We start from the raw sequence: 15,752 nt of genomic DNA on the forward strand, positions 1-15,752 counted from the left end.
CATCACCAGGTTCCTACAGGTGCTTGGTCTTCATGGTCGGTGGATGCCCTTTCAGTGTTTCCAACAGAAGAGTGGTTCAAGGCCGACTAAGGAGCCAGACTCCCAGGCTCTAAAGCCAGCTTTGCGAGTACAGGCTGTGTGGCCTTGGCAGAGTCACCTTACCTCTCTGAGCCTTGATTTCCTCACACATAAATGGGGACAATGTACTCACCTCACTGGGCTGTTCTGGAAAATAAATAATACAAAGAAAATCCTGAGAAGAGTACATGAATCTCAAGAAGGGATACACTGACTCACACACGAGGAAAAAAAAATCTATGGTTTTGTTTGCTGCTTTCATTTTTATTGATTTTGTGGTACTGAGAGTTGAACTCAGGGCCTTCAACTGAGCTAGATCCCAGCCCTTTTTCATTTGCTTATTTTTTAAAATTTTGAGACAGGTTCACTAAGTCACTAAGCTGGGCTTGAATTTGGATCCTCCTGCTTCAGTCTCCCAGAGTGATAGGATTATAGGCATGTGCCACCATGCCTGGCTACGTTTGCTGCTTTTAAAATAGAAATTATGTGCTATATGTCTTGGTCTACAACTTTTTACACTCCATAGTTCACCCTTTTTCAGTGGTGTTGTACTCCACCATGGTATAAAGGTGCCATAGTGTATTTCCCACTCCCCTGGGGATGGGTGTGAGGCTCGTTCCAATCTTATGCTGTGAAAACAGCACAACATCCTCCTCTATGTGCCTTATGACTCCCGGCAGCAGGCCTGCCCAGCCATCAGAACCTCGAGGATCTTATCAGTTATAACCAAAGGGCCTCATAGGGTGAGGGGTGGGGAACCCACAGAATCAGGCCTACTTCTGGACGCTTCTATCCCACCTAAGAGATCATTTAGGGAAGATCAGAAGCAGAAAGATGTAGCAAAAGGAAGACAGGACTAGGAGTGACAAATAGTAAAGGTGCAAGGGTATGAACTGGTGGGAAGGTAATTCATCTGGTGTCTGTGGACCCCAAATTTAAATGTCAAATCTATCCAATGTGTCAAAAATCTCAAATATGAGCATGGCTTTTGCCACCTTTAACTCTGTAGGACTTTACTGTACAGGATCAACAAGGATGCACCTAGAATACCAAAGGCAGCAATATTCTACACACACCAAAAAACTAGAAATAACCAAAGTGTCCAGTGACAGGGGATGTTTAGTAGAATGCAGAGTTCTGGGTGTCCTGGGCAAGTGGTCCCGTACACAAAGTGAAAAACAGCCACAGTGAACGTGTTCAAGAGGACTGCACTCTGCCCAGATCAGGACCAGTGAGCACTGTAAGAAAACATGAGTGGTGGGACAGAGGTTTTTCAGTCCTGCGTTGCTTCCCAACTCTCTGCAATGAAGATGTAACCATTCGGTAACCTGACTTTCTGTCGTGACCATGCTGTGGCAGACTGGCTGGAGCACCTGTGACCACTCCACTGCCCTGGCACAGCGGCTGCAAGTTCCAGCTCTGCTCAAGGTTGGAGCCTGGCAGGGACCACCCATCATGGGGAAAGGGCCATACCCTGTCCCGGGGAGGTCCACCTTTCTGCTGGGAACTCATGGACACCTAAGTCTGCTCAGGATGGGAACATGGGGCCTGCACAGTCTGTTCCTGTGTTATTCCAGGACTCAGAAGACAGAGGGACATGGCCTCTGCAAGGACAGAGGGCAGAAGTCAGAAGGAGGGGCAGGGGACAGCTGTGTACCATGCCAAGTCACACATTACCATCTTGCTTTTAACATCCCCAATCACTGGACGCTTTGGTTGGACATTGGAGCTTAAGAGCACATACTCTGGAGTCCAGTGGTTCTGGGTGCAAATCTCAGCACCACCGTTTGTTAGCTGTGTGGCCCTGGACCTGTAATTTCTCTCTGGGATTCAGTTTCTTCATCTCTAAAATGGGATCAGAGCCAGGTATGGTGGTACATGTCTATCATCTCAGCTACTAGGGAGACTGAGGCAGGAGGAGTACAAGCTGCAGTCCAGCCTGGGCAACTTAGTGAGATCCTATCTCAAAATAAAATTAAAAAGGGTGGGTATGTAGCTCAGCACTCCCTGAGTCCAATCTCTCCAGTACCACAAATAAAACAAAAACTAAAAGGACATGGGGAACGAAACTAAACATAAGGTGCTATGGGGATTCAAGGCAATAGTTTTGTTGGGGGCATAACCCAGGGCTTGCTGTGTAGCAGGCACTTAATAAATGGTTACAATGGTGAGGTTGACATGTAGTCCAATAAATGCAGCATCAACACTCAAATAAGAACACACAGCACTCACAGCACTGATGATGGCAGTAATGGCATCATGCATTGATCTGTTTGATGCTCACAAGTGTCTATGAGGTAGACAGGGTAGGGTCCCTGTCACAGGTGAGCAATGAAAGCACAGGCAGCTCAGGTAACTTGCCTAAAGTCACATAGCTGGGAGTTGACAGAGTGGGGCTTTGAGCCCAGAGAGCTTGGTCCTAGGGTTTGTGCTCTCTCCTTAACCTTCACCCTCTATGGCTTTACTCCAAAGCACGGTCAGGCCTCACTGATTCTGAGAAGAGGGATTGCTCTCATTGTTCCTGGATACTGACTCTGGGGATCAGAGAGGAAGAGCAGCTTACTCAGTGCCGTGGAGCTAGGGCAGGGGGACCTGGTACCAGGCTGGGGTTCAGAGAGGGGCAGAGACCTTCCCAAGGCCGCCATACTGCTCCCCCGGCAGAGCCAGTTGTCACTCACTTGGACAGAGAGACGCCACCAGGCTTGCCAATGAGGTCTTCGTGGTGCAGGACAGCATCGCTCCAGGCGATGCCCAGGAAGTCCAGGATGACCTGCAGAGAGCGCCGGGGATGCAGCACCAGCTGCTCATAGTACACAGGTAGGCACTTGTCCTTGCCCACCTCCACGCACTGTGCGTACATCACCTCGATGGCCTTGTTCCACTTGGTGAGGCAGTCACGATAGCTGTTGAGATCGAAGCCGGCGATGGTGACCTTGCGTGTGATCATGGAGTGCACAGAGGCCCGGCCGTCTCGCACCATCAGCAGGAACTTGGAGTTGGGGAACAGGCGTGACAGGTAGACGGAGGACTTGAGTGTGAAGGGGTCCTTGTTGCACAGTACACGTGCCGGCTCACCATGCTTGGCAATCACTTCCAGGATGAAGGCCTGCATGGCAGAGTCCATTACCTCGTCTGTCACACCTGCCTCATCCAACCGTAGCTTCTCTTTGCCAGACTTGGACCAGGCCTGGCGCATGGCCAGCACTCGAGGGATGATTCGGGTCTCCTCGCCACAGCGCACCTCAGGGTGTGCATCCAGCATGGCACGCATCAGTGTGGTGCCACTGCGAGGAACGCCACCCACGAAGATGAGTGGCATGGCCTTGCCATAGCGGTACTCCACGTGATTCGTGCCCAGCATCACCAGCTCCTCCTTCTCTGGCTTCATGGCCCACCGGGGGCTCTGTGGCCCCGCCAGCACCGCACGACAATCCAGCACCTCTTGTCCGAACTGCACGGCCAGCACCAGGGCCAGTGCACAGCTGGCTGCCAGCAGCGCCCTGCGCACAGAGAGGCGCATGCCGGGCCAGGGCAGGTCCAGCCTGGGGGCCCACTTCAGCGACAGGTTAGCCTGCAGCCTGCCAGGCTTGCATCTGGGGAGAGAGGAGGACACTTGTGGTCAGGGAGGCCTGTGGCCAGAGAGCCCTTTTAGGACAAGCTGGTAGAGACCACAGTGAGCTGCTAAGTCAAAGGCACAGCATGTTTCATGGGCACTGCTGTGTACACCGTGCTGGGCACTCTGCCTACCTAATTCATGGAACAGCTGTCACCCTGAAGGCTATTACACCCACATGGGACTCTGGGTAAAAAGCTGAGGCTCAAACCCTCTCGTACTTCTCTTGGCTGGAGGCCCCTGGCTGTTTCCTTCACTTGTCCATGCTGGAGCTGTCTCATCAGTGGAAATGTGTGTCATTTTGATAGTAAATGACTGTAACATTTACTATCAACATGAATGTGAGATCATAGCAGTGCATCCACTGGGGCGGAGGGCTTCTCCACTGGGGGGTGGAGGCCAGCAGGTCTTCAGGACAGAGTAAGAGCTGGACTGATTCTAGGGCAGCCCCAGGGGGCCTGCAGGGTATGGAGGGAGGTCAGGCTGGGGTCAGGCCTCTAGGAATCCAGAGCTGTGCAGCAATGGGAAATGCAGGGAGGGGATCACATAGGATGTGCCCGGGGACCCCAAGTCTGCGCTCTTTACCCCTCCCAAGGGCTGCTCATGAAGACCAGACTGCCATGGCAATTCAGACAGGGGCTTGCTTACAAAAGCAAGGGCATATCCAGCCCATCACTCCCTTCCCTGACCTTCCAAGTGGCAGGCCTGCCCCCCTCCCCGGTTCCCCCCAAGGACCCTGACTTTGCAACCTCAGCCCAATGAAGCAGGTGCAGACTTGGGCGCTGGACAGATACTCGCCAACATCAAACCACTCCAGGCCTTCTCTGCCTCACCCCTGCAGGGTCTCTGAGCCTTAGTTTCCCCATCTGCCCTTCCCTCCGTCTTTCAGAATCAAAGACCAGGTAGGCCTGGATTCCAATTCCAGCTCTGCTACTTCCCAGATGCGGGCAAGAATTAACTTCTCTGTACCTCATCTGTAACAGGGAGGGAATTAACTTCTCTGTACCTCATCTGTAACAGGGAGGGTCAACTTCAAAAGGCTGTTGTGAACATCAACAACCCTCTCCACAGAAAACACTGAAACAACGTAATAGGCAATTTGGGGAATCATCTGAACCTTATCCTACTTCTTATTTATCTCCCTTCTATTTTGTTCTTTATTTGTACATATTGATTTTGAGTTTCTCATATAAGAGAAACCATGCAATATTTAATCTTGTGTGTCTTAGTTCACTTAATATTATGTTCTCAAGTTGCATCCATTTACCTACAAATGCCTCAAGTGTATTTTAATATATATGCTAATGTTTCATTTATACTACTAGATTTTCTCAATTGAAAAGAAAGTTTTGCCAGGTATGGTGGTGCACACCTGTAATCCCAGCACTCAGGAGGCTGAGGCAGGAGGATTACTTTGAGTTTGACACCAGTCTGGGCTATGTGTTGAGTTCAAGGTCGGCCTGAACTACATAGTGAGACCTTGTCTCAAAAAAATAAAAAATTTTGTGCTATTATCTGCTTCTTCTTTATAAGAAAGAATCTTTTTTTGTCTATGTCTTGTATTTTGACTAACTACTTTGAAGATAATAATATATAATGTATGGACCAGTGTTGTCTCATTATTCTGTTATGAAATTTTTATTTTTTGATAAAATAAAAAAACATTAGAAAAAAGAAAGAAAATACTGAAGAAGGTGCCCAGCATATAGGCAACATTGGCAAGAATATTAGTAATTTCTACCTTGATCACTGCTCATTCATTTATTCTAACACCAAATAAGTGTCAGGGTTGGGTAGTGGAGCTGAGGGGGCCCACCCTCAGGCTCCTGAGTCTGCTCACACTGTGGACCTGCCCAGGAAGGTGACAGGTTCCCAGGCCTTCTGCAGGAGGCCGAGAGCAGCAGAGGGAGCCGACCATGCCAAGGCCAAGAAGAGAGAACCCAGCATGATCGGGGGGCTGCAAGTGGCTCAGTGAACACAGGAGGCACTGGAGGAGGCCACTGTGGGGGGTTGCTCCTTCCTGGGATGTGAGGTTCAACTGAAACCTTCCCAGGACCTAGTCTGCAGCTGGGACAATGCACCCACCAGGGCAGGGCTGCCTGTGCCCGCTCAGGCTGCAGCAAGTAGAAAATGAACATCAAAGCCGAGGAGCACTGTCTCAGGTCAAAATCCTGAGGGCTCGAGTACTTCCTGGCGGTAGGCTTGGGGAGTCATATCCCCCACCTGAGATACAGCTCCTACAGCTGCAAAATACTGGAGGACCCACTGTCCTCGGCAAGGAAGGAGTGGCTGGCAAAGCAACAGTGATTGTCAGATAAGAGGCAGAAGCCCTCCCCTGTGCACAACAGTCCCATTCAGAGCTGCTGACAGTGCTAGGGGTCACTGATACCCTCGATCCCAGGACTGTGACACAGAAAGGTAATTCTAGGCTATTTTCAGGGGGAGACCAGCTGGATGGGATGTGAAGCCACTCAGAAATCCCTCCAAGGACCCTCAGCTTCTTCAAGTGCTGAAGGAAATTCCAAGACCAAGAGGAAAGTTCTGCCAGTTATTGAGATCACTCCCAATACCTCCCAGGAGCTGTCAATCACACTTTGGCTCAATTGTGAACAATCACCTTTGGGTGAGGAGATAGAGAAGGAGAATTATATAGAATCTAAAAATGCCTTCCCGAAAGGGTAGGTATAGTATGGATGCCTCTGTGTGTGTGTGTGTGTGTGTGCGCGCGTGCGTGCGTGTGTATTCATGAGCCTCTGGGTTGGTGAATTAGAAACTAAACACCAAAAAAAGCCCATAAGAAGGATACATAGAAACAGGAAAATGTTATCCACTTGCCTGTTTTGCAACAGGAAGCAGCTTTCCAAGTCTGCACATCCAGCACCGTAGGCCTGTGTACGCCAAGGCCATGGGCATGCTGTTCAGAGGAAAACAGCTTCACACGGCCCAGTGCAGAAAGACCTGGGTGATGGCTTGCAAAGCCATGGGGATCCTGGCATGAGGATGGTGGGGAGGCCTTGGACTTGGGGTCCTATAGCCTGAGGTTCAAATCCCACCTCTGCCAATTGTCAGCTGGTGACCTGGACAAGAGGCCTCATGCCTCTAAGCTTCCATTGTCCCCACCATAAAAAGGGACAACAAGAACCTGTTCTCTGGGCAGCTGATGTGAGGGTCATGGGCTCTAGGAGGAGGCACTGAGTGGGCAGGGGTGGGCACAGGATGGTTGGGTTCTGGTTGTGCCAGAACCTGCTCTGGGATGCTGGACAAGTCCCCACAGCCTTGGGACGGAGCGTGCTCCCTCTCATCTTCTGAAGAGACAAGTGGAGGCACCTGCTTATCCAGAGCTGCTGGCACTGCCTCTCCTGGCACAGGATTTTTCAGCAGTGGCAGAAGAGGGAGCGCTGGCCAAGAGATGCAATGACCCTGGGCCAGCTGTGCCAAGGGATCTCGGGGCAGCTGGGCTCTACGGCTTCTGTGTGTACTCACCTTCCCTGGGCACTCTCATCTCTAGGCTCCAGCCCACGAGTCTGGTCACCACGGCCTTCCACCAGCAACACCCTGCACAGCAAAGGAGAGATTTTGTCAGCCATGGCGTGAGGCATAGGCCCTTGCAGGACAAAGGCGGGGCTGGCAGGCTCCTGACACTGACAGTCGGGACAGGGGCTCTGGGGAAAGTTGTCCCCTTTTCCTGTAGGAAATGTACTGGCTCAATCTACAAGCAGAGACATATGAGTCAAGAGACAGAGCTGGCCTGGGTCTCAGCCAATCAGGCTTCTCCCCTCCTCTTGGGACCCTGGACTTCAAGAAAAGTAAATACAACAATAAGCATCAACAAATAGGTACTATACCCCTGTCACCACCTGGGATGCTGGATATGGCTGATCAGGTTATACACAGTATAACCCCAGCCTCTGATGAATAAGGTGCTCCTTGGAGTTGGACAATGCCTTGCGATTGGCCTACAGACCACAGTGCCTTGTGTTATTCATATTTCAAAAGAGGAAAGTATGATGATCCCAAATTTACAGATGAGAAAATCCAATACCAAGAGGAAGAACATGGACCCAAAGAAATAATAGAACCAGTTTCCCCATGTGGTTCTGGGAGACTCCAATGCCCAGCTCTTTTTTTTTTTTTTTTTTGGTACTGGGGATCGAACTCGGGTCCTTGCGCTTGTGCAGCAGGCAGCAAAACCACTGAGCTAAATCCCTGGCCCCAGTGCCTAGCTCTTAACCATCATGTTTCAGGACCGAGACTGTTGGGATGGGGGCTGCCACACAGCCAGGACTGGGTGAGGGTGAACACAGGGGTGCCCGTGGGCTTGAGATGGGGGGACATATAGCACTCAATGGTGTGCCTTTCCCATTTAGTGTGGGGAGACCTTTAGTCCACCTTCCCTTAACAGACGGTACAACTGAGGCCTAGGCGCAGCAACCACTGAGTCCCAGGCTCTGCTTCCCTGCCCCCAGTCCAGTCTCCCTGACTATACAGATGGTAACTCCTTGGTGCCTCAGTTTACCTAGTCTGTAAAAAGGGGTCTTGGGAGGCTCAAGCAAGATAACAACAAGCACTTAAAACTATCAGCAATGATTATTATTTGTGACATGATGGAAATAAACTGGTTGTACACTGCATTTCTCTGTCCTCTCTACTTCCTACTCATCACTCCCTGTCTCTATAATTGTTCCTCTTCCTGAAAGCCTAGCCTGATTTGTACATGTAGGACCAGCTGCAGAAGGGGCCTCAGTTATAACCTCAGCAGCCAGCCCCCATCCTGACCCCAGACAACAGAATTCTCAGGCCAGGCTCTCCTGGAGCACAGGCAGCCTCGAGTCCAGGCTGCCCTCTGGGAACCAAGACAAAGAATCTGGGCCACGACCCTTGAAGCTGTGCCTGAGGCAGGCTGGCTCAGGCCCAGGCTGCCAGCCTGCAGCTCCTACACCCATGCCCAGCTTTCCCTCTGGGACCACAGGTCCTCTCAGACTCACAGGACAGGGCTGCTGGGGCCCCTGGACACTCAGAACAATGTGTTCAATATGTAGCCACTAGAAATGTGAAGTTATTTAAATTCAAATTCAGCCAAATTGGATACAATTTCAAATACAGCTTCTGGTTCCCACTGGCCACACTTTGAGCAACCAAAAGCCACATGTGGCCAGGACCTATTTTTCAGGGCAGCAGAGATCTGGAAAGGAGGCTGCCAAACCACGGCTCTCAAACCACATCCAGATCAGGGTCTGTTCCCGTCCAGCCCTAGAGCTGAGGATAGATGGTCCAGCCAGGCCATTCCCAGCCTCGGGTGAAAAATACTTGGAAAAAGAACTGCACCTATAGGGACTATGTACAGACTTTCTTTTTGTGTCATTACTCCCTAAACAACATGGTTTAACAACTATCCACATGGTATTAATATTGTATCAGCTATTAGAAATAATCCAGAGATGATCTAAAGGATACAAGAGGATGCGTGAATACCAAGCCATTTCATAGAAAGGATCTGACCATCCACGGATCTTGGCATCTCTAGGGGGAGGGTCCTGGGGCCCACTTCCCAGATACGGAGGGATGACTGTACATTTTGTCTAGGGAGGCTTGGAGGAAAGGAGGAAGAGGAGAGTCTGATGCAATAACAGCAGCATGAATCATACGTGCACCACAAACCCTGAAATATTTACTGAGTGGACATTTCTAGAAGTTTGCCAACCTCAGTGCCAGAACATTCCCATCGCTACAGAGTTCTCTGGAACAGCACTGCCTTGGAGGGCATGGTCAGGCAGGTGTGGGTCCTCGAGCTCCCTTATGGTGGGAAGAACATCAGTAATAGCGGGGAGCATCTAGTTAGTACCACTGTGTACTTCACGCCAAGCTAAGGGCTGTCCATGCCCAGCCCTGCCTCATTTACCCATACATCAGCCCCATGGACAGGGAGGGTGTTGTGTTCTGCTTTGTGGACCAGAAACGCCCTGGGTGGTGGGCACATGGAACCATGCCACAAAGCAAAATCACCAAATCGGCTGAGCTAGTCAACACACAGAAACCACAGAGAGGAAAAGAGATAAGAGGGAAATAGACTCAAAATGCTATTCGTAGTGTCTAGGGTGGAAGGTGACATTTTTTCTTAGAAACACACTTTCATAATCCCAGCACTCTGGGAGGCTAACCCAGAAGGATCTCAAGTTCAAGCCAAGCCTGAGAAACTTGGGATCCTGTCTCAAAATTTACAAACAAAAAGGGGGCAGGGATTTAGCTCAGTGGTTCTGCTGCCTGCCTCACAAGTGCAAGGTCCTGAGTTCGATCCCTGGTACCAAAAAAAAAATTTTTTTAAAAAAATAGACCAGAGATGTAGCTCAGTGTGAAGGCCCGGAGTTCAATCCCCAGTGCCACAAAAAAGCAAAGACAAAGGACCGCCACCCCACCAACACTTCCATGGGGCTGTCACAGTGTCTTCCCGTATGACAAAATCACAAAGTGTTGGTTTTTCAACTGCATCCCAGCTCCCCCTGCCACTTGCTGTGTGACCTCAGCACATCACACAACCTCTCTGTGAAATGGGGATAATACCCTGAAAGAGGCTCACATGTGGCTACTGAGTATTTTGAAATGGCCAGTTTGAACACTGAACTAGTTCAAGGGAGTGCTGGGAGGGGGAGAACTTAGGACAAACCGGAGCCACCCGGCCCACAGCAAGCACTATCTGGGGGCAGAAGCTCTCAAGGCAGGGATTTTTATCACCTATTGAGAACAAGGAAGTCCCAGCCCGAGACATGATGTGATCAGCAGAAGCCACACTACTAACAGAAGAAAGGCAGTTTCTACTGTGGCTGTCCCCAAGATGCCATCCCTGGTGTGGGGTCAGGTCGCTCCTAAGATGGGGGGAAGAGAGAATAGGAGGCCACTTTGCTAGCTCTTTCAGCTGACTCATGGCTACCCAGAGGGCTCAGGGATGGGAGGGGAGGGAGAGGGCCTAAGAGGTCTCCTCATGCACATCCATTTAGCGCACAATACACCAGGCCTGGTGAGAGCCAGTGGGACACATAAAGGTCAACAAAGGTCATGGCTCTTGCAGAGCTGACATCCTAATGGGGGACACAGAAACCAGCACATGTGCCAACAACATGAGGCATAGATGCTTAGCAGGAAACAACCCCCAGTGAGAAGCAGAGACACCTAGAGGGGATGAAGATGGAGGCAGCGGCACCACAGCACCATTCTGGCTGGAACCCAACACAGCTTTGTAAATCTGCATTCCTCCAAGCTCAGCAGGTCAAGTGCTTCCCAAGAAAAGACCGGAGGGGCTGGGGTGGGGGGCGGACGGACACACAGTCAGCTGAGGAAGTGGGTCACTGCACTTACAAAGTGGCCTTGGAAGGGGGCCCAGGGCCCATGGGCCTCAGCTCAGCCCCACCCAGCAATCAACTCTCCGAGGGAACCAACATTCCGTCACTATGGCCACCACACACCCTCTCAGGCCAGGTTGACACCAGCTCCCACCACAGCAAACCCTCCCTGAGCCTCGGTGCTCTGGTCTCGCAGGGGGAACAATGCCCAAAGCAAAGCACATTGCGAGGAGCTACACAGCTTCCACCCAGACTCATATGGCCAGTGTGAAAAATACTGGGTCACTGTCACAAGCTCACACAGGCACAGGCCAGCAGAGTCTAAGGAGCATGTGGTGCCGGGAGGTGGGGTCAGGATGACGTCTTTCCCCTGTACCTGTTTCCCAAACTTCCTGTGACCTTCATTGTCCCTGTCAGGGGTCAGCAGGCTGCTTTAGCGAGTGGCTCAGAAAGTCACCGTCCATCTCTGCCCCAGCTACTTGATGCAGGCTCAGTAGCACAGGAGACACAGATGATGCACACATGAATGCATGTGGCTGTGTTCTAGCAGGACCGTTTACGGTTTAGGCGGCGAAATGGACTGGTCCTGCAGGTCACAGTTCACCACCTCCCTCATCTACACCAAGAGACGTGAGCATTACATGACCCCAGTGTGACCTGGGTAAGCCCACAAATCCCAACTGCGGTTGGCTGGGGTGGAGGTCAATGTTTTCTAATTTTTTAAAAAAAGTATCACACGCATGTATAGAAAACCACCCAGCACCTTATCTGACACCAGGAACTACCTGAGGGGGAGAGATGTGTGGGTACCTGTAAGTTTTACATAACCCAACCCCAAAGGGCAGGAGCTGTTAGTAGCCCCATTTTACAGAAGGAGAAGCTAAGACTCAGAGAGCCGGACCTCTACGGGAAGTCACACAACTAGTAAGTGGCTGAGCCTGAGCTGGACCCCAGGTCTGTCTAAGGGTAGTGCTCCAGCACCAAACCCCTTTTCCAAATCTCTGCCCCACCCAGTACACAGATGGGGACGCTCTTGGCCCCGCCAGGCAGCTGCTCAGGGCAGTGCCAGCCTCAGAACCCTATCCTTGCCCCCAGGCCCTGGCACAGCCCCTGGCACAGCCCCTGTTCTGGGCCACCTGCACAGAACCACACAGGCCATTGCCTGGCGGACAATGCAAACCGGAAGCAGCCAAGGCAACGTTGCAGGAGGCAGAGCTTCCCGTACCCATATCCCTTTCCGCCACAGGATCCTGTCTCCACTCCTCAGCCAGGAAGTATCTAAGGTGGAGACTGCACATGGAGAAGGAGGATGCACACCCAGCCCGCAGCCACAGGCTCAGCTCTGCTGTTACTACTGATAAAGCCACTGCAGGGGCTACGAGGATTAAATAAACGAACCGATGTAAAGTGCTCAGAACAGCGCTTCTCTGTGTATCATCATTATTCCTCCCCTGTCAGGAGAGCCTTAAAATTCAATGTGCTTCATAACAGCCTGAAATGTAAAAAGGCAGATTCTTGGCACCTGCCCCAGATGCATAAGGTTTCCATCAACGCAGAGCACATACGCTTGTAACAGAGCTGAGAAGTTCCTATAGGCCATTGTAAGAACGTAGTACAACACATTCCTCACATGTGTGTGATGCTGATGGTACTGACAAACCTTCTGGCTCCCAGTTATACAAAAGTGTCACACACATCGCTGTGTACAATACAAAAAGCCTGATAATGACACTAAAGCACTATGCTACTTGTTTATGGAATTACTATGCTATTCATTTTACCATTATTGTAAAGTGAATAATTTCCTTGTAAAACAAAGTTTACTAACGGAGCACGACGGTGCATGTCTATTAATCCCAACACCCTGGGAGGCTGAGGCAGGAGGATCACAAGATGGAGCCTAGCTTGGGTAACTGAGTGACTTAATGAGATCCTGCCTCAAAATTTAAAAAGTACAAAGGACTGGGACTATAGCTCAGTGTAAAGGCTCTGGGTTCAATCCCCAGTACTGTGATGATAATAATAATAATAATAATATAAATAATAAAAATAAAATGATCTGGGGATATAGGTCAGTGGAAAGGCCCTGGGTTCAATCTTCAGTACTGCAAAACAAAAACCAAAAAACCCAAGCTTACTATAAGACAATCTGTTACACTGGCAGCAGCCTCGGCCATCTCGTGTGTGGCTCCTCTCTTGATTGCACCAAAATATGTCCAGTGACTGACCTGCACCGTCTGAGTGCAGGACACTGTAGGATGTTTACACACTGGCAAACTGCACAATGGCACACTTAACAAAACGTGTCCCATCACTAATCAACACGTGACTGTATTCTGATTCAAAAGACACAAGACACGGGTGGGACCTGGGGGTCTGCATTTCAGTCAGTGCTGCCTCCCCTCTGTCCTCTCTGTGAAATACCACCTAGAACACAGAACCTGGCACCCAGGCCTCTTTATTGGGTACCCACCTGAGCTGGGCATAGGGAACACAGTGGGCACATCTGAGGAGGGTCCAGAGTCCACGTCCCAAAGTTGGACAGACCTAGGGTGTAGTTATGGCTCAACCACTTCCCAGCTGTGTGGCCTTGAACCGGTGGCTTCTCCTCTCTGAGCCTCAGTCGCCTCCCCTCCAAAATAAGTGTGAAAACAGCACCTGTCTCTCTGAGCTGCCACAAGGCTAGCACAGAGTGTGAGCTCAGCAGCATGAGCTGCCATTGGCTGCTCTCGTTCATTGGCACAGACACAGCCCAGCCCAAGGGAGTGCACGGGCCATGGGGAGGGCAGCTCAGCAGAAGAGGGAGGGATGGAGGGATGGAGGGAGGGGAAGATGGGTGTGCAGGCGGCTGTGGGAGCGGGGTGCCAAGTCCTGTCCAGAGAACAAGTGACGCCCCACGGACACACACAGACTGATGCACCCCAAGCCCCATCCAGCCCCATCGCTGGCTCCAACAGCAACCTAAGGGGAGAGGACACCTTCTGGCCAGACTGCAGACCAGAACCCCAGAGCTCCCTCGGCTGAATGACATCCAGGTCTAATAGGTTCTCTGGCCTTCTGTGCCATGGGGCCCATTGGCTGTCTATAGACGCCTTCCAACATAACATTTTTAAGTGAAATAAAATAAAATATGGAGGATTAAAAGGAAGCCAATGTAGCAATGTAGCCAATCTGGCAAAGAACACCATATAAAACACGCTGTGATACAGTAACCCATATGGTCCTTTATTAAAGCGATAACTAACACAATCCAGAGGCAGCCAAAGTAACTACTGTAATTTTTTTTTTTTTTTGGTACCGGGGATCGAACTCAGGACCTTGAGCTTGCGAGGCAGGCTGTGGAACCACTGAGCTAAATCCTCGGCCCTAACTACTGTAATTTGCACGCCGGGATGAACAGACTTATCCGCGGCAACTGAGATGTGATGGAAAACTATGTGTGAATTTTATTGGAGACCCAGGTGTGGCTTTTGCTACTGCCTTTTCCCCTTACATCAATACCTGGAAGGAATGGTAAAGGAGGGCCAATAAGGATGTAATATCTTCTCCATCCAAATTCCTGAACTCCCAAAGGCTGCTGGGCCCCAGATTAAGAAGCCCTGCTGAGACCTGGCTCTACTGTGGATGCAAAGACTATGATTGCTGGGCCTGGGAGCTGGGCTCAGCCTCAGAAAGGCAGGGGCTCAGTTTTCTCCCACTCCTGCCCATTTCCAGAGTCAAGAGTGACAGGACTTCCTCCCGGCAAAGCTCAGGGGGAGATTCCGGAGTAGGGTTCAGATGCTCTGGTTTTATTTTAAGAAATAAAAGTAGACTCAAAGGACTACTATCTAGAATATATAAGGAACTGAAAAAAATCAGACCCCCCCAAATTCAAAGACCCAATTCAAAAATGGACATCTGAAATGAACAGACGTTTCTCAGACAAAGAAGTAAAAGCAGCAAATAAATATATGAAAAAATGTTCAACATCACTGGTTATTCAAGAGATGCAAACAACACTGAGATTCCACCTCACCCCAGAAAGAATGGCTGCTATCAAGAAATCAACCAATAACAAATGCTGGCGGGGGTGTGGGGAGAAAGGAACCCTTCTCCATTGTTGGTGGGAGTGCAGACTGGTAGAAACACTGTGGAAATCAGTATAGAGATACCTCAAAGAACTAGGGCTGGAGGTCCCATTTGACCCAGCTATTCCCCTGCTGGGGATCTTCCCCAAAGAATTAAAAGAATCATACCACAGTGATATATGTGCACCCATGTTCATAGCAGCACAGTTTGTAATAGCTAAAGCTTGGAAACAGCCCAAGTGCCCATCAACTGGAAACTGGATAAAGAAGATGTGATTTTTTTGAATAAAACAGAGTACTACTCAGCCATAAAGAATGAGAAACTAGAGACATTTAAGCTAAATGGATGCATAGTGAGGCCATACTCTTAAGTGAAATAAATAGGACACGTGTAAATACTGAATAGTTTCTCTGGTGTGAGAAACTGAAGTGTAAATAAGGATTAAAATGATTAAAAAGAATAATTGATAATTTGAAATAGGAAGAAAAGGTCCAAAGGGGTAGGGGAAGTGGGAGGGGAAGGGGAAAGGAAAGAAGGGAAAGGAAAAATTATGAGAAAAGGAAAAAATGGAAACAAAGTCTTTGTAAATAGGGAAGGGAGGACAGGGAATGGGGAAAAATAAGAACGAAGATACATCATGTACTGGTACAAGCACCCAG

The 15,752-nt window shown here is 50.0% G+C and overlaps 1 protein-coding gene across 2 annotated transcripts in view; it reads right to left on the bottom strand.

Moving 5' to 3' along the window:
* The window catches only part of Tpst2 (tyrosylprotein sulfotransferase 2), a 53,319-nt gene that overhangs the window by 10,363 nt on the left and 27,204 nt on the right, over positions 1-15,752 (bottom strand). For both annotated transcript variants that reach the window (XM_004843356.4, XM_087198314.1), the window contains exons 2-3: positions 7,175-7,246; positions 2,757-3,671 (exon numbers count right to left, since the gene is read on the bottom strand). In XM_004843356.4, the coding sequence (XP_004843413.1) occupies positions 2,757-3,598 (842 nt within the window). In that variant the 5' untranslated portion in view covers positions 3,599-3,671; positions 7,175-7,246. The remainder of the gene's footprint in view (positions 1-2,756; positions 3,672-7,174; positions 7,247-15,752) is intronic.

This window comes from Heterocephalus glaber, unplaced genomic scaffold (assembly GCF_053883595.1).
Source record: "Heterocephalus glaber isolate CG9 unplaced genomic scaffold, H.glaber_assembly_v1.0 deba00001687, whole genome shotgun sequence".
Classification (NCBI taxonomy): domain Eukaryota; kingdom Metazoa; phylum Chordata; class Mammalia; order Rodentia; family Bathyergidae; genus Heterocephalus; species Heterocephalus glaber.